Here is a 19,087-nt window from a genome sequence, read left to right as displayed (position 1 = left end):
CGTTGTGAACCTGCCTGTTTAGCATGTTCTGTTCACTTGTCCTGTGTTGATGCTCTGGAGCTTCTTCATAACTATTCCTCCTCAAACAGTTCTATAACATACTGTCACGTTTTATTGTTTGTGTGCAGGACGTTGTGTGCAGAGCTTTTTATAAACAGTCTATGGTGCAGAGTGAAGTTAGACAACTTTGTGTTCATCATACCTGGTGTATGTGCAGTGAAGATTTTATACTCAATGTTTTCTTAAAATGAAACTGAATTTCCTTTATTACTGTCCACGTGTATGATTCATATGATTGAATGAAATGGTGCTATTTTTTCATACATCGCATGTTTGCTAAACCAGAAGTCTGTTAACAACACAATTTTCAGACCCAAGTTCCCAACTTTTCAAAATAAAATCTCTGTAATTAAGATGCATATAAAGCATTACAGCAACACAACAAACGTTTTGTTTTCAATTTGAGGACAACTTGCCAAATTTGAAGTAATTCCATGAATGTTGCTGCTGTGACGGAGATCAGCACCCGGGACACCCGAGAAAGTTTGTATCAGTATGATATTGTGAAATAAAAATAATCAAATAATCAAAATAATCTGGACAGATTATTGGCAGCAGGCTGCCAGTTGCTGACCACTGGTGTAGTTGATCAGAAGACGTAGATGAAGACAGTTTCAACTCGGTCCATAGACCAAAGGCACACAGCCCCGCCCCCTCTCACTGCTACAGAGCACTGGTCGCCTGTTTATATAATTTGTATTAAGAAAAAAGCTTTATCATCCTTGTTAAGGCAGCTTAATGTAATATATCTACAGTAAAAGGCAAAACTGTAGTTAACTATTAAAAAATGTAACTTCTTTCCACAATTGTTATGTAAATTCACAGTCTCAGAATTCAATTCACAGAAAGATAATCTACATCAATGTCACTCTTTAACTTATGTGAGAAAATTGACAGGGTCAAATCTATAGATCAACTTAAAAAAGACTTCTTTCACTTTATCTGTTTTTCCAGTCAATATTATCAACAAGATTATTCAAAATGTTGCCATTGGAGCAGAAATTATGAGCTAATTCTGAAGTTCATAACTTCATAGAGGGAAAGCAAGGGCATCTGCTCACTGTGCCTCTGACAGACTGACGCTCGTCATGTTTCCTGCAGTCGGCAGGAATAAGACTTGGAAAACAGCGGGAGGATCGAGTTGAAAAAGGGCCATTTGTGTCTGGCCAAGGGCAAGTGAATTGAAGCTGCAGCCGCGGCCTCTTCAATATCCTGCAAAAAGCATATTGCTCATAGCAGGCGGCAACAATTCATTACTGGCTGTGGAGGAAAAAGGTTGAATTGAAGCCAAGGTTGTTTTTCAGCTCTTTTAGAGCCCCAGCTACTATTCTTTAGCTATTATAATGTCATAAAGCTTCATTTTGGTTGGGTCTTAATTTCCTCTCTTCATATTCAAAACTTCATACACTTCTCTACTTAACTAACATTCCAAGTCTTTTAAATGCTTTTAACTCCATCCATTTATCCAAAGCATACAAACCATACAAACTATATCAACATGGTCGACATAAGTGCTCCACAAAATAAAGCCAAACTGTGTTGATTGCCACCTGGTGATCCCAGCATTGATAAAAAAAACACCTCCTCCATGTTAGTGGATGGTACATCTAAAAAAGTCATAATACACGTCGTAAATCTATTCTTAAAGATGGTGTTTTAGGTTGTAAAGAAGGAGGAGGCAGCTAACCTCCAGGTAGCAATGGAGACACTTTGGCTTCACTTTTGGGGAGCTGTCATGTCGTCTATCTTAATATACAGTCTATACTTTTAGCTTTTAGCTAGTTGACTGTATAGACCTCTGCTCACTCGCTAGTGCAGAACTGCAAAGGCCACTGTTCAGTTGTTACAGATGATTCAACGTGTGGATCAATTTGATGAGTTGCTCCTTTGCAATCACATGCCCTCTGTCAACCACTGAGGTAACTGACACCCCTGTAGTTCAAGTAGCCAAACCTACTGATGCACATTCGCCTGTGAGCATATGTAACCACTCTGAGGAAGACTTGATCACTAATCACACCGCACACCGGTGGCACACCGCAGTGGTTCAAACTGCGCTGTGCCACATTCAGCTTGATTAAGGGCTGAGTGCTGGAGTGTGTGTGTGTTTGAGTAGATGCACGCTGATGCATATCTACATGTGAGAAGGTTCCCATGCCTGCATGAGCAGCTACATTACTTTGTATCTTAATTGTGTCTTTGTGCAACTTTAAGCTTGGATTATAACGATCTCTCTCTACCCCCCGCCAGGCCAGAAAAAGCCTCTTTTGACCCACAACAGGATAGTTAACACTCACATGTCTCTGAGCGCAATTGGCTCCTTCCACCATCTTTCCTCTCATCCCTCTGCCCTCAACTCTCCCTTCTCAGCTCACAGGAGAAGCAACAAATGTCAAAGACTCAGGCTATTTGTATGCATGCAAGGTCCAATCCACATTTTATTTGCACATCAATTGGTCCATAAACTTTGCTAACAAGTTGTGTTTTCCAGCCATAAAACCTAAAACCACCTTATTAAACAGCCGTCAAGTGAGACGGTTGGGTTTATAATGTCACGGTTGCTAGTTTAAATCCCGAGATCTGCAGGGAAATCAGTCCTCCACGCTCCCACTCACTCACTACACTGTGCAACTGTCTTAGTGCACTTGGACTAGTCACAGTTTCATTAGCGCTGCTCTGTGACCAACGTTAGAAGACTGAGGTTCACTGGGCTGTTTCCAGATTTGCGTGTGTGTGTGTATGTGTGTGTGTGTGTGTGTGTGTGTGTGTGTGTGTGTGTGTGTGTGTGTGTGTGTGTGTGTGTGTGTGTGTGTGTGTGTGTGTGTGTGTGTGTGTGTGTGTGTGTGTGTGATCGGTAAAACCCCTCATCCCTTTGCAGCTACTCCCACAGGGATTGGTTGTAATTAGGGATGTTCTCTTTCTCGAGTTGCCTGGTAAATGAAAACACCTCTACATCAAAGAGGGAGCATGTCGGATGCTGCCATGTTGAGGAGCCTCTAATTTAAAAAAAGATGAATCTTTGTTGCCACTTGGTCTCTTCGTTGCCCAGAATTTTTTCTATGCCACTGTATATTATGTATATTGTATATTACACTATGTCTGTACAGGAGAATAGTGCATATTTCAGCAGTGGCAAGACATACGGACAATGTGATTTAGGTATACATACTTTTGTCTTAACTACCCAATGGGATGCGAACACCTACATGTAACTTAGAGAGTGACAGCAATTCTAGCCATTCATGGATGTGCTGTTGGAATGGGTGACGCAAGTAGAGGGAGCTATATGGGGATGCTCTGGGAGACATCTTCACACTTGGGGGTGACAATTGCTCATGTTACTGTGTTAGCGTTTGTTTATTGTTCCACCTCCTGGTCTCCTTGATGTATCAAGTCTACATTAAAACCTTTTGCATAAGACATCAGCTGCTGCCTGAGTTCTCCTTTCACCACCAGGAAACTTCCATAACATCTGTGTTTGTGTTACTACAACATGCACTTCTGCATTATTTTCTTTGCCGTCGGATTTAGAGGAGGGCAGAATCCAAACAACCTGATTAGCTGCCATTAGACATCCAGATACTTTACTAGAAACCGATGATCGGTCACTAATTCCGTCTTTAGGTCACTGCACTCGGGAACTACTAACTTCTTCTTACTCCTACGAGCGGGATATGGACCCCGTCTGTGCTGCCAGTATTTCTGTTGCCTTTTGGGGGGAAATTACTGTCCCTGTTTTATGTTCTCACCGTCATTGCACCAAGTTTTATGAGAAGGCCATCCTCCCAGCAGTGAATTACTTTAGTTTAGGTGAAAAAGTAGAGGAGAAACAAAAGCTCCTTTCCATCGTGAGGAACATAACTGTGACTGAATCATCCGTCTCCTCGTTACTTAAACTGACACGTTTGAGCCATTTTCAAAATGGCATGCAAAGATAAACTTTGACAACTTGATTCACAGTGGGACACACGGATGGAGATGGAGCGATACAGAATAAACCAAATTACCAGCAGGGCAGTATAATTGCCATTTACATATTTTACGGAGCAATATAAATGAGTGCAATTTCCATATAAATGTGAGGTGAAAAAAACCAAAACAGGGGAGGGAATCACCGTTTTGTCTGTGATGTGGTCTACATGGGTTGGAATCAACAACAAAGGCAGATGCTGGGGGAGATAAGAGCAATTCAAAGCAAAACCTGCACACACAAACACACACACGCACACGCACACACACACACACACACACGCACACGCACACACCATGTAATGAGATGATCTCCCAATGAAAAGCATGCAGGACATCAAAGCTTTACAAATGGCCAGCAAAACAACAGTTGTAATGCGACAGGCAGACATTTGTTCCACTAATCACTGAGCGGATTGTCAAATACAGCTAAATGGAGGCTAAGAAAGTCTTATAGTATGAGGCCCTGCTACTGCTACCACAAACTCACACACACACACACACACCAACACAATATCCCTTGCCTTGGCCCTTACACCTTGACAGCTGTCAGTGATTTTGACATGTGAGATCACGGAATAAAGGGATTAACACTGATCTGAGGAGCGGGCATGTTCCCAGCAGATATTTCAGAGGGCGTGCGTACACATCAAGTAAACAGCAGGTTATAAAAGAACACTCGCACATTAAAGGGTTTGGCTCATTTCAATGATAAAAAAGGATATATTTCCTCATTTAGTTGGGATCTAACCACTAAGGTAGTTTATTTTTTTGCGTGCCAGTTGTGTTTGTTATGTTTGTGGCTGCTCACAGCAATGAAAGATGATGCTTAAATTATTCAGCTGCAACATGTCTTTGCAGACACAACGTCTTGGTTGATTTCGATAATGCATTGACCTCATTGTCAACACTTTCCAGTGGAACATGAGAGAAAGTGTGAACAGTGTTGACAGCATGTTCTATGATTAAGATGTGGATCCAGGCAACGCTGGAAAGAATTATTCTGGTGAACTTTGATACACTGCTCAATAATTGCACACTAACAATAGAGGACATGCTTGTCTATAGACCGTATAAACAGTGTTTGTAATGGACCCACAGATGATCAATACTAGATCATTCATATTCAGTAACACATTTCTTTCAAATTCTTCTTTTTGTACAATGTGAAAATATATATATTTTTTATTTTTACTTTCTATATCCTTGGCAACTACAGTGAAAGGTGATAACGGATCTTCTTCACGGCCACTGCAGGCAGCAGAAACAGCTTGAAAGCTTTACATTGACCCATCATCACCTTTTAAACTGACTCTCGTTTTTTCTCTATTTTTAGTCTCTAGCAGCTCCTGGGAGAAATATCTGTCTTTTTTAGCCACTAAATACTCCACTGTATTCTCACCAGCCAGCCAGCCGCTAACTGTCTCCTCCACTCATTACAACTGCCTGCCTGCTGAAGCTGAAAAGAGCCTTTAAGAGTGAACCAGAACAGTAGCGTTCCAGGCTAGACGGATAAACAATGAGCTGAAACTCTCCGTAAAGTTCAGCGAAGGCGAGCGGAGCTGTAGGCTTAGGGTGTAATTCTCACTTTTCTCTCTCTCTCGCATATTGTTATTGTTAAAAAAGTGGATTGTAGCCACTTCACACGCTGCTAGCACAGCCATCATGCCATGGTACATTTAGGACTAGAGGAAACAAAATAGTGTGGTGAAGGGGAAGAGGATGAATATGGTTGGGCAACTAAAACCTACTTGGTTAAGGTGAAAAAGATCATTACAGGCAATAAAAAAGGAAACATTTCAGCTATGACGACGAATTAGCCTCTGGGGGCGATGGCCAAACTTTTGGGACCTCAGGTGTAGAGAGCAGATATCTAAGACTCTGTCTTCAGTTCACTGTACATTGTTTACAGTCTGACTAACTTCTGTTAACGACTGTTTATCCACACAAAACACAAACAGTGTTTTAGGTCCAGACAACATGTTGGCTAATCTATATTAACAGCTATTTGCATATAACTGCAGATAAATTAAAAAGCCTATAGCCGATGCATTTCCTGCCGGCAACCAACGCCTGCTCCAGTGTGATTGGTCAATCAGAAGGATTCCCACCACAAAATCGTGTCCCTCACCTACAGATTCTGTGTATTTCAAAATCTGTTTATAGAGATTAGTGGGAGACAGACTTCACTGTTCTGAAATCAGTTGGCCTTGAGAACCTCCCTTACTTTTACACCCTTCCTGCTTTATTAGCTATATTAAATGTATAAATTATATGGAACATTTACCAGTGCCTGTGGCTCAGTTGGGAGTCCACTACACAGACGGTCAGTGGTTTGATACCTGCTTCTTCCAGTCTGCATTGTGTCCTTGGGCAGGATACTGAACCCTAAATCCCCCCTGATGGCTGTGCTGACAGTGTGTGAATAGTGTGTGATAGGAATAAAAGTGCTGCGTATAAAGGTGCTGCATGAACGTATGTGTGAATAGGTGAATGTGACTCGTACAAAGAGCTTTGAGAGGTCGATAAGACTGGGACAGCTCTGCAGAAACAGTCTGTTTGCCATCACAGAAACTTGACAAAATCTCCAAAGCTAGAAGTGACTCAGGGGGAGTGAAAACATGTTTTTATGATGTGTTGAACTGATCCTTTGACACTGCGTTTGTGCTTTTATTTTTCTATCCGGACACATTAGTGGAGCCAAAGAGCACAAACACACACAGCGAGCACATAACAAGGTGCTAAGAATCAGGACAGAGGTGTCTCCCTCTCCCTGGACATCCCCTGATGTCTTTTCATCAGTGATTCCTCAGGAAGTCCATTACTATTGCAGGCGGGTACCGCGCTCCTGCACCACAATCAATACTCTTCCATTAAGGTGATGAACGGTCTGTTTCCCCAACCTTCTGCAGTCAAGACAAATTCTCAGCATCCACTCATCCAAATCAGTCAATGTGGGCATGACAGCACTACACCCGGGCGACGTGAAGGGTAAAGAGAGTGACTGACCGGGAGGGTCCGAGCAACACCTCCGTCCCTACCAATGGACCATCGCCGTGGTAATGCATGCCGTCCTTCTCTTTAACCGCAGTCTACTCAAGCACTGATGTTCATTTGTCAAATGTAGCCCGAGGGATGAATTTGTATCTAACAGCTCTCTGAGGGTAAGTTCTTATCTTCTTATCTTCAAACCCAATTTGAAAAGATGAGTGTGGGAAATTAAGTTATTGAGTGTTTTATCGAGTGTTTCCTTGAAAGGGACAGCAAATAAGATGAGTATGGGTATTTTTGTGAAGGAATCCGATAATAACACATATATAACTCTGTAAGAATCGATATGGGTAGAAAATAACTTAAAAAACTCCAAACACAAGAAGATTTATGTTGAAAAACAAGTGTTTTGTGGACGGTGAAGACGCAGTATTTTAGTATTTGTTATGTTGGAGGGACTGTTGGATTGTGGGAGATTTGGCTCAGGAGTCACGCTCAGTAAGAGAATGTACTTAAGGTTTTGTTGTAGAATTTGTGATGTGATGGATATAAATTAGGATGAATGCAGAAGAGTGTTATGATCAGAGTAGAGAGGACATATTATTTGCTTGAGAATGATATTGACTATCAAGGTAATAATTATTATGTGTGGAATGAATAAAAAGTTGAAAAAAGAAAGAAAGTCAGTTTTTTTTACTCTCATATCTTCATATGAATCAATGTAATTTTGGTTCAGAGGTGGATTTCATCCTGTTCAGACATCAACACACTGATATCTGGGCACCTCTGGAAATCATAGACTACTGCAGTGCCAGTAGAAACATAGTTCCCCTCAATGTTCTCAGGAAACATTAGGAGCTGACAAAAACACTGTTCATTAATTTACAGGGGAAGTGCAAAGTCACCCCTCAGGAAACAAGAATTAGTGTCCTAATTTTTATGGAGATGGACACGTCGTGAAAACCCTGGCAAAGGCTGCGCCAGGTTAATTTAATAAAGCCTCTGTTGTTAGCCGGCTCCAGAGACTATTTTCCTCCAATTTAACCGCTGACATGTTCTGCTATCTTTTGTAAATCTGGAGAGAATAGCAGAGTGGCAGAGCAATTACCGGGTGAGTGACATGCTTTCAGTTTAGCTAAGGCAACAAAGCCAAATCTGCATAATGATCAAACAAGGTTCACATCTGCCTGTGAAAGGGAAAGAATGGTACAGGTAGTGGTGAGCGATGACACTGATATTTACACTATGTCCGTGAGCCAATCAAAGAGGTCTTATAACTTCACTTTACATTGTTTTTACCATTATATATTTGGGTTGGGTTCTGTCATAAAGTACATCACATTAAAAAGGGGAAATTTATAACGTAACTCATTAACGCTTCCTCCACAGGTCATGGAGAGAGTCGATAAACTGGTGGAAATGGCTCTGTGATGTCATTTGTCAAGTCTGAGAAAAAAGCATCCAGTGACATCACTTGAGTCATCCTAGTTTGGGATTTCAGGCCCACATTACAAACTGAGAATAGCGTCTTTGAAAGACAAACATGCTATGGGGTAGCATTATGGGATGTGCAGCACCCAGGGGTTTTCAGGACTCATATTCTGGACTAAGGCCTGATGCAAAACTCTTAACATATCTTTAAAACATTAGTGACCACAGACATAATGACGGATTTGAAATGATATAATAATTGTCAGAAAGCACACACTAGATGATTTGTATGAAACGATTTTCACGTATCCTGTTTGATATTTACGTTTTGAGATCGTAGGAGTCTCCGACTCAATCGTAAAATTCACATTATTTTGTAAATCCCTCACACGTCAGGATTAGTTGGGCAGATAATCAGCACCAACTGGCCTCTTGTCGGGAACGCCCCCTGTGATTGTTGGAAGGGGCGAATCGGGTCCAAAATCATCCTGATTGTCCTCTAGTGTGCAGCAGCTCTAAAAGAGAGATGCAACATTTATTTCAAAAACTGATCAGTCACTCACAACTCTGTCAAGTTTAGCAGTTATCAAGTTTAGCAACTGAGTTCTTATATTTGCTCAGTCGAGAGTAGTGGGAGGCAGAAAATTGCATAGTGTCAGTGGGATGTCAGGGGATTACCAAAGTCATCAGGATTCCTCCTCTGGGCACCGCAGATGTCTGTACAAAAATTACATATTTCAGGTTGAACCCGAGGATCAACGGCCTGATCGACTTTGCCACTAGCAAGGCTCAAAATGTCCATGACATGTTTCCAGAGCCTAACGTAACCATTTGAAAAAAATTACTTTGACTTTTCTTTCAAAGACATCATGTGTAATTATTCCACCTTATCTCATGGGATTCAGTTCACATGTGTATCTGTGGCTTTGAGTCGTTTCTGAGTGTTGCATTATATTGTTTGATTTTTATAATGTATTGTAATCATGGGTGATTTTCTTGTTTGTATTGGATGAAGGGTTTTGATCATGAGTCTCTTGTACAGTACTTTGGATGATATGCACTGTATAATATACATGAATTATTCATAGATACTAGGCTATTTTCCTCTACTGCAGTTTGCCTTGTAAAAAGTGACTATAGGGTAAACAGATGATAATTAGCTTATACAGCTACTCTGGCTCATTTATTTGTCAGTTGACTAACGAGCACTGTCCCTATTAAATAAGTGAACAAGTGAAACTTAAGTAATCGCTGATATCCGCTCATTGTGTCAACATGGGTGATTGTTTTTCACAGTAAATTTGTCTCGTGCATGTTTTACTCAGACTCAATCAAAGAAGTGTCATAGCTTGAGAAGCACTTTAATGTCTCCTGAACTCGAGCTTGAGCCTGCAATGATAAACCTGCACACTGTGTTAAATATTACATTGTGCATATTGATATGGAACAAAACACGCCGATAAAAGATGAGCTGACATCAGGATGAAGGATCGCTCGGTAAATGCATTCATCTCCTGCCCAGAGTCTGATGATCTGAATAACAATAAAAAGCTACTCTCACTCTCTCGCTAGCCCCACTAACTGTGTTGTAGCGGAGGACCAACAGCTTGCTGGCTGTGACCCTGAGTGGTGGCTGTATTTCAGTGGAGGTGAGGAGAAAGGGCAGCGGTCCCAGAAGTGGAGTCACCTTTCAAACAAAATGCAACAGTGGTCCCACAAGCAGGAAAATTGCTTTCTGCCAAAAAAAAGAAAAGAAAAGAAGGGTGACTTCAATCTAGGAAATGTCCTTCAGCCACAATGATCCACCGGCTGCACCACTCCACTGCACTGGGCACAGGAAAATATGGGAAGAATACGAGGATTATAAACCACAGTTCCAGCTCCGCAAACATCATCTGTGTGTTACTGTCTGAAAAAGTGATTCCTAATCCCTCGTTCTCAGGGTGATTCTCTGTGTGACTCCCCCCAAACAGGACTTTTTCAGCTGATGAGATTGTGCCAGTGATAAAGCAGGACTGACTTATGTAACTGTAACAAACACACTAACGAGAACGAGAAGTGCTGTGTACGTTGCATTAACACTTAACAAGCCATCGACATATATCTGTGTTCATTACGGAGCTTCATCCTGTAACCCGGCGGTACCCATGATGGATGTTGCGGCCTGGTAATAAAATGGCTTGGCTGGAGAAGATGTGCCTGTGGAATAGACCGGTGGTGTTTATAGCCACAGTCGTGCTGCCCTCTTCTGATTCCTTCCCCTGATCTTTCCTGGTCGCTTCCACATCACACGAAACCTGCTGGGCACAGTCATGTGTGTAACAGTCAGCACAGACATCTAATGCAGTGGATTGAACAACTTAATTAAAACTGACACATCTGGGGCTGGACTAATTTTCATTTTCAAAAAAGGTCCAACAAGACAAATGTCACATAGGACTTTAGTGATAGAGCACATAGGTAATTTAGGACCTCCGACACTTTTGTATTGTGAGGTGCAATCGGAGCAGTGGACTGTATTTGTATTAACAAGCCTCTAATTTATTGAAGGAAATTGGGAACAAGGTTCAATATCAACTCTTGTCCACTGAGAACCTAGTGTGTGATGGAAAAAACATTGCAAAGCATTTACTGGATATTTTTGTTTCCTTTTTGCTGCTACTTCTCATTCCACAGATGTCCTTCATATAGAGTAGTGTTTATATTTACAGCCATGCTGCCCTCTGCTGACTCCACATGCTAATGTGATCATTGTGTCAGCACTCACAGACTTCATCTGAGTCTTCATCCTGCAGCGAGGACAGTGACGAGGAGGCAGCATCACAAGGCCTCTGGGTTGATCTTGTCTAGTTATATGTGGATTTGTGTTGTTTTGTATTAAACTGAAACTTGTTGCCATTGTGATCAATTCCAATGGATATAATGATTTAAAAAAAAAAAGAAGACTTCAAACATCTGTCACCGTTTTGCTTTTCTGAACATAAGGTTTTGGGGACTTTTTTCTAAGAAAGTTAAAACAATTCATTGCTCAAAAGAAAGGGATTATGTTTTTTTTTTAAATAAAAGAATGAACAACGTGATGGATTATTTTCATCTGTTGTAAAAACAGATTATTTAATCAGATATTGGAATAGGATTAGGTATATATGTATAAAACACGTTTTTGTTCATATTACATTCACTACATTATTTGTAAAAACTTTGTTTGTTTTTGTTTAAAAATAACTGTCTCTCTACCACCACCTTGTGGGGCTAAACAAAACTGCTGCTGCTCTGCTTAGTGTGGGTGGATTTACACATCTGCAATGTTTCTATTTCCCCCACAGATTAAATCTATTCTAATCTGTTCAAAATCTATACTGTGAACTACAAAGTATATCAATTGCATTAAACTAATGGTGAACCAATCTGGCTGTTAGAGGCTGTACAAAAAAACTGCATGAAATTATAGGAAGTATAATCTGCTAAAATCTCAAATAATGAATAACGAATTTATTCATTTATTCAACATGGGCCAACATCTCTCCAGGTTGGTCGTCTTCCATGTTAGTAATGTCAGTTTTTCAGATCTGTGTTTGTATTTATTTTGTATGTATCAACACCCTGACTGGAGACTTTTAGCCTGGATGTGTGCTTTACAAGCATTGTGATATATTAAAAGGCTTTTTATTACACTGGGAGGACCTTGGATGTTTTCCTTTCCAGAGACTGCATCACTTTAAAGTGAGACGATGCAACTGTTGATGAACAGTGGAAGCCTGAGGCCACGGGAGGAAATTACAGCTTAATGTCACCATTTCACTTCATTTCCGCAGACTCTCCTGTATGAGTCGTGTAAGGACACAATCATTAGATGACCTTTCTTTGGGGTGAGATAACACAACCACAAGCAGTAAACAAGGAATGTTTATTTACTGAATGAATTCAGCTTCTAATATGCAAGAAGAGGATTGAGTTTTTTCGTCTTTCGGAAGTTATAAAGTCAGACTTTTATCACATGAACCCCAAAATCACAAACAACTAAAAGACATCACAGAAACTGTAAAATCAGTAATAATTGTCTTGCTCTAAAATTTACGATGGTTCAGGAAATCTCACTAAATTTAAGAGGTTACAATGATAATATGTTTTCAATATGTTATGAGGAAAAACACTGATAACACTGCAATTTGTGTAATATGAAAAATTGTCGTCATTGTTTCAGATGCTCAGGGAAATAAATATATAATATGATATTAATAAGTAGGCACTCCCAGGGGAATCAAGGTATGAGATAAGGTATGAAGCTAACAGGTATAAAACAATCGTCTCACAACACAAGGACGCTGCAGCAGACTGATCTTTAAAATAGATTTTATTTACCATTTTGTAATTCAACAGTTTTACGATATACAGCTGACAGGACTAAGACATTTTCAATGGATTTGGGCCCTAAAGGTTGAAGAACAGGAAGAACAGACATGGTTAGATAGATAGACAGATAGATATGATAGAAGGTACCAGAAGAGTTGTGTTCTCTTTTTCTCACTTGTGCTTTTCTTTCTCCTCTCCTCCCAGAAACATTTACATTGGCATAGCAACAACACAGCATGTCCGTCCACTGACACTTGGACTTGTTTCTTTCACCCACACCACTGAAAGAAGACATGCATCATACCTGCTTTTTTCACCAGAATGAAAATGTGAATAACTGTTGTAATTATATATACTTTTTTCTTGTTGCTTAAAAAAAGAAAATACTTCTTTAAAGTGCTGAGATTATTATTATATGAGCAGTAGTAATAACTTCAAGAGGTAACATTCTGTAATAGAAACAAGGTAAACTTGTGTTTTTAGTGCAGTGGAGAAGGTGTGCAAAAAGTGGTCCAGACTTTCATGTTAGGTTATGTTGTTCGGTGATAGTGAGCGAATGGGTCGAATTTTAACTTCTTCATGTGTGTAGTCTTTCTTTAAAGGGGCCAAATGAGTCAGGTGTTATTGTTTTGGTAGCTTGACACAATAATCAGTGGTTCCCTTTACCAATGGATCAATTTAAAATAGCAACACGACCCTCATCTGATACACATAACTTGTTAAAACGTCTACATAAAACAATATCATGCTCTGTTATTATGCATCAGAGCTGCACAAGAGTGACACCGTGACTTCATGGGTCCTGATACTGATTCAGTCTTGGTTGCAGAGTAATTTTGGTGTTTTGATTTTGCGCATTTTCCAACATTTTCTAACAGCTACACAGAAATAAAAGCCAAACTGTTCATTTTAAGGGCCACAGGCTACGAAAAGGTAAGCAGCAATGTGCGACTGGTGGCACTGCACTGTGTAAAATATTTTATTTGAGTACATGTAACAGTGTTGTTGAAAAAAAAAGAAAAGAAGCATCGTTATGTAGCTGCAGCCGCCGTCTACACCAGAGCTCACAGTAAAAACAACCATTCTTCTGTAGTTCAAGTTTCGATCCAAAGCTTTTTGTTTGGCAATGCTTTTAGTATCAGCTGGCTTCATCTTAATTTTCTTTTCTATGAATACAACTTCAAAAAGGAAACAAAAAAGTAGTGTCATCAAATATGGGTAAACAATGATTAAAATCCAAAGATAAGATATGTAGTTTCTTTCTCTTCTTTTAGTACAAAATTTTTTCTCTCTCTTAAAAGATAGACTGTAGATTATTAGCAGAGTAGGACAAGGCTAGTTCTGATAGATTAGAGGTACACCGACATCAATAGTGACACTACACGCCTGCTCTACGCGCAGGCTCAGCAGTAAGAGCTAATCCACTACACACAGATTTCACAATACACCTGACTTCGTCTACGTCACGCTACGAGAAAAATGACAAATCAAAAACAGAAAAAAATTAAACAGTGCCCACCCGCCCCCAAAAAACACATATCCATCCCCCAAAACAAAAGTAAAGATAAAACACGCACACAAACACACAGTCCAATTATATGTTGTTTTTTTACATTACTGTACAAAGGGAGGGAGAGATGTGGGGGCCAGCAGAGATGGAGAGGGTCGGGATATATTGAGATGGTTAACACGGCGGCTAAGCCTCACTTACTACAGCATGACCACACGAAACAGGCACAAACAGGAAACGGTCTGAACTACAGGCTGTCCCAACAGGATGATGAGTTCATGTTCACCTTTTTCCATCTTCCAAGAGCCAACTTTGAATTTCTGATGCCGTTTTCAGAAGAAGCAACGCAATGTATTTAGATTAGCGGACGGTGGTAATGTATTATTGTCTTAAAGATAGGGTTGGTAATCCTGGAAAAGCTATATGCAACCCACCCCCTTCCATCAGTCTCTTGTCAATGCTACACCCCCAAAACACAGGAACGTGCACTGACTGACAACTGCTGGAAGCTCGCTAACCATCGTCACTGCTTTAGCAGTGTATGTCTCTCTAGCCTCTCTGGTTTGTGAGGGGTACACACAGGCAGCTACAGTACGTCACTATAGTGACAGGCCAGTACGCCAGCCAATGATTTCGTTCTGTTGTGTTTATCACAGTCCTGACAGGGCTGCAGAACCTGGCTTTTTTTTATTGACGGCTATCAGGACATGGAGAGGATTTCAACAAATATGATCAAAAGTTTCAGAAACAATTTACCAACCCGACCTTTAATAGAGCACCTGGTTTCACTGTATTTTTAATAAAAAATAAACACTATTACAACATACGTCAAGTGTGGTGTGAATACTTATTGGATGAGTCAGAACCTGACAGTTAAAACAGAACTATACAGACCAAAGCTACGATTCTTCATCTAATGGATTAGCCACAATCTGAGAAACCTTCCTGAACAAAGGCCTGATAAAAACCTGGTAGAGATTTGTGCTTGTTTCAGAATGCCCACTGTGTTCGCCACGCTTTGTGTTTATGTGCTTAACGTCGACGTCTTCATCTGCGCAGGTTTGTTCTCTAATACTCTCAGAGACAATTGTCAAAATTGCCGTTTTATGGCCGTTTTGTGCTTGACTACGCCTTTGCTGGGACCAGTTGCCTGGCAACCAGCTGTATTTTCTTTTATTTTCGTGCAATTTCAAAAAACATGAACTGTGGCCATCACTCACTATTTACTACATAGTCCACTGTATAGTGAGTTTGCCAATGTGTAGTTTGTATTAATATTGATTTATACCCTATATAATGGACTGATTGTACAACTGATGGTCATTTACTGAGCAATATATACCATAATGCATTGCACTCCCATTAACTGTAAAATAAACTTTTAACATGTATTATAGGAATTTTCCATTTGCTGTAGTATTGTTTTTGATCCACGTCATAACCCTGCGACAATGACATGAGTACCAGCACAGAGAAAATGTGCAGAGTAGTGTCCGAAAGCCTTTTTAAACTTTTGCAGATGAGCACACTTTATAGTCCCCTTCACAGAGGTCTCAGTAGGGGGTAGTGGATGAGTGGGGGATTTTGGACACAACCAAGACATATCATGTGCATTGAGTGTCAGAGGTGCTTTGCCCCTGTTTCCAGTCTTCATGCTAAGCTAAGCTAACCGGATTCTGGCTCCAGCTATGAGAGTGGTATCGATCTCCTCATATTACTCTCAGGAAGATGGCAAACAAGCATAAACGGTTCAAAAACTCTTCCTTCAAGTCTCCCTACATATAAATATGCTGCATATGAAATACTGATGCATTCCCCAAAACCCCAATCCCTCCTTGTCAAGCGAACAGCACCTCACTACCACCTGAGCAGGTGACCAACAGGACATCGGAGGATGAAACATGTGGCACCAGATAAAAATCACCAACCAGCTGTCGAGATGAGAAAGATATATTTACTCTACCTGATACCAACATAAACCTCTGTCATCCCACCACTATAACATTGTCCTGGATGCTCTGCGTGCTAAAGAGACCCCCTCCCTCCCCAACAAAAACCACGACAAATCAATTCACAGCTGAGGAATGGTAAACATGGTTAATTATGAATCTGTAGTTTTTCTTTTTTTGTACAAAATAAACATATGCTGTCTTTATAATTATTTACTAAGTTACTTTACAATAATGAGAGGTAAAAAGGAGAATTCTATGGAGGGAACAATACTACATGAGCTAGATTTCAAACTACAATAATTCAGTGATGATCTTTATTCTACGTTCTTCTGGAAACAAGCTGCGTCTCACTGCTTCCTCCATTAGTCGCAGCACAGCTTGGCTCAGAGCTTTTAAAAACAAGTGTCTGTAAAATACATTAAAGGTTCCACTGACGGTAAGAGGCTGACACCAGATCAGTCTCTGGGAACATATGTTACCAAAAACATGTGAATGGACTCAGGTAACATGTAGGTTATGTTTTTGGTAACATGCCTGAATGGGGGCGGATTGCTACGACCCACGGGAGACACACACTCCAACACACCTATGATTCCTCTCACCGGCTACCTCGTCCAGCCCGAGTTCCTCCGTCACAGGCCACATCCCAAGATGCATTTCATCCAAAAAAGGAATGCCTGGAAGACTTCAAGATGAGATGGCACTTCTCGATTTAGAGTTGCATCCACCTATTTTGTGTATGTGTGTGTTGGGATTTTCAGACAGTGAGGTGTGTCTTAACAGGCCACCTTAGTGGAGACACGGTTTCCAAAGGTGAGGAGCGACTACAAACCATTAAGTTTAACTTCGCGTGGACCCTGAGAAATGGCCATGGGATCCCTTCTGACAAAAAACTGGGAACAAATATGCTCCGTGTACTGTGTGTGTGTGTGTGTGTGTGTGTGTGTGTGTGTGTGTGTGTGTGTGTGTGAAAGAGTCACAATACAGTTAAAGTTCACTGACGTTTCTCTGAGTTCTCAACCTTTAAGCAGCTTTAGTAAAAAGATAAAGTTAAAAATGGAGGAAATTTCCACGGAATAACAGCCCTAAGTGTCAGTCTCCGTCTCGGGTGTTAAAACATTTTTTCTCTGCAGAACTTATTTTTGAAGAAGAAGCAGCATAAAAAAAAAAAAACAGGCTTAGTCTCAAGCAGAGATCAACTATGGTTGAGGTCACTGTGTGCTGTAAAATGTACAATAGTGTGAGAGTGTGTGAACGAGTGTTTCCGTCTCATTTCTGGCCATGAAGTTGAGACTGCTTCCATCCCTCAGCATCATCACACTATAAATGGCCAGTGCAGGCACAGTTCACCCTCCTCCGCTACGTTACAGCACCACGACAAGGTCTCCAGCCGTCAAATCCCCGCCGCTCGAACGTCACGATCCCCGACAAACAGACCTGACTAACTGAATAAAGGAGAACAGTGTGTGTCTCTATGTTGCTGCATGCACACGACAAACACATGCAGCGTCACAATCTACTGTACCTCCAACTGCATATGCAGGTGACATATACATGGGAGAAAACAAACTGCATTATCAATTTATGTCGGACAAATTAACACACACACACAAACGACGCACGCACACACACACGCAAACTCTAAACTCACACTTACACACACACTAATCTTTTGGATGATGACCCAATTTTTTCTTCCTTTCGTTTTTTTGTTCTTTGCTTATCTCGAGACGACACACAGATAGATATAGAAGAGGTTAGGATTGAAATAATAAGCCCTTACAATATGTAAAGGTCTCCAGCGAATGGGATCTCCCCCACAGAGGACTGTGGGAAAGTGGGGTGAGGTTGGAGGAGAAGGAAGGAAAAATGGAGGAAGAGAAGGAGGAGATGGATGGGGCGCCGACAGAGTCGGGGGTGCCGTCTATGCACTGGGGTTGGGGTTGTTGTGTGTGTTGGTGGAGCCGTTGCTCCCCTGAATGGTGAGACTGATGTCATCTCTCCTCTCCGTCTCCTCCTCCTTTTCCTTCAACTCCTCTTTCTGCTCCTCCTTCAGCTCTTCCTTCTCCTTGAGGGGACGGGAATCCACGGTGTCTTCAGAGGCCATGGGAGCGTAGCGGCCTGTCCGGTGCTCCTGCAGGGCGGGGCCCCAAGATGGATCTGCTCGGCACGCGAACTTCAACCGCTGAGACAGAGAGACAAAGAGGAACACGTCATTTGGAGAAGCTTCAATATGAAGAGAAACTTTGGGGAGTCATTTAGATGATGATAAAATTCCAGACGAAAGATGAATCAAATCAACTCAGGACTGAGTTAGAAGTACAGTGTTCAGCATATCAAACACCAGCTCCAAAAACAACTTGACAATGTCAATAGTTAAAGCTGCGTTCATTAACTGACATTTCATCGGCTTTTATCTTTCACTCCTCATGCTCATCCAGTAGTTCGTCTTATTTCAGCGTTTAGTGAAAATTCAACACACACCTCCTCCAAGCCCCAATAGTCCCCTTAAATTCAATCAGGCCGCAACAACTTTCACACACTCGTAGATATCTGTTCCATAAATATGTCAGATTTTTATTCATCAACACGCAGGAATTATTCCCCGGGAAAAAAATGCTAAGTTAAAGAGAAATAATGGTTCGGCCCCTTTTCCCGGATCCACACTTCAAGTTAAAGGGTTCGTCCTTGCCCCCCCCCATCCAATTTGTTCAGCCTTGCTGTGTGCCATTGTTCTATTTGTGCTCCACACCATGTGATCATGGATTTGCGTCATATTAAATATACAAATTTAAATAAATAAATCAGTAAAATGTTGACT

At 41.0% G+C, this 19,087-nt stretch overlaps 1 protein-coding gene across 3 annotated transcripts in view; it reads right to left on the bottom strand.

Moving 5' to 3' along the window:
* Window positions 1–12,787: 12,787 nt before the first annotated feature.
* Window positions 12,788–19,087, bottom strand: part of slc6a9 (solute carrier family 6 member 9) — a 63,412-nt gene continuing 57,112 nt past the window's right edge. For all 3 annotated transcript variants that reach the window (XM_035169494.2, XM_035169493.2, XM_035169495.2), the window contains one exon: window positions 12,788–18,451. In XM_035169494.2, the coding sequence (XP_035025385.1) occupies window positions 18,191–18,451 (261 nt within the window). In that variant the 3' untranslated portion in view covers window positions 12,788–18,190. The remainder of the gene's footprint in view (window positions 18,452–19,087) is intronic.

Source organism: Hippoglossus stenolepis, chromosome 11, assembly GCF_022539355.2.
Source record: "Hippoglossus stenolepis isolate QCI-W04-F060 chromosome 11, HSTE1.2, whole genome shotgun sequence".
NCBI lineage: Eukaryota > Metazoa > Chordata > Actinopteri > Pleuronectiformes > Pleuronectidae > Hippoglossus > Hippoglossus stenolepis.
This window is presented reverse-complemented; position numbering and strand designations above follow the sequence as displayed.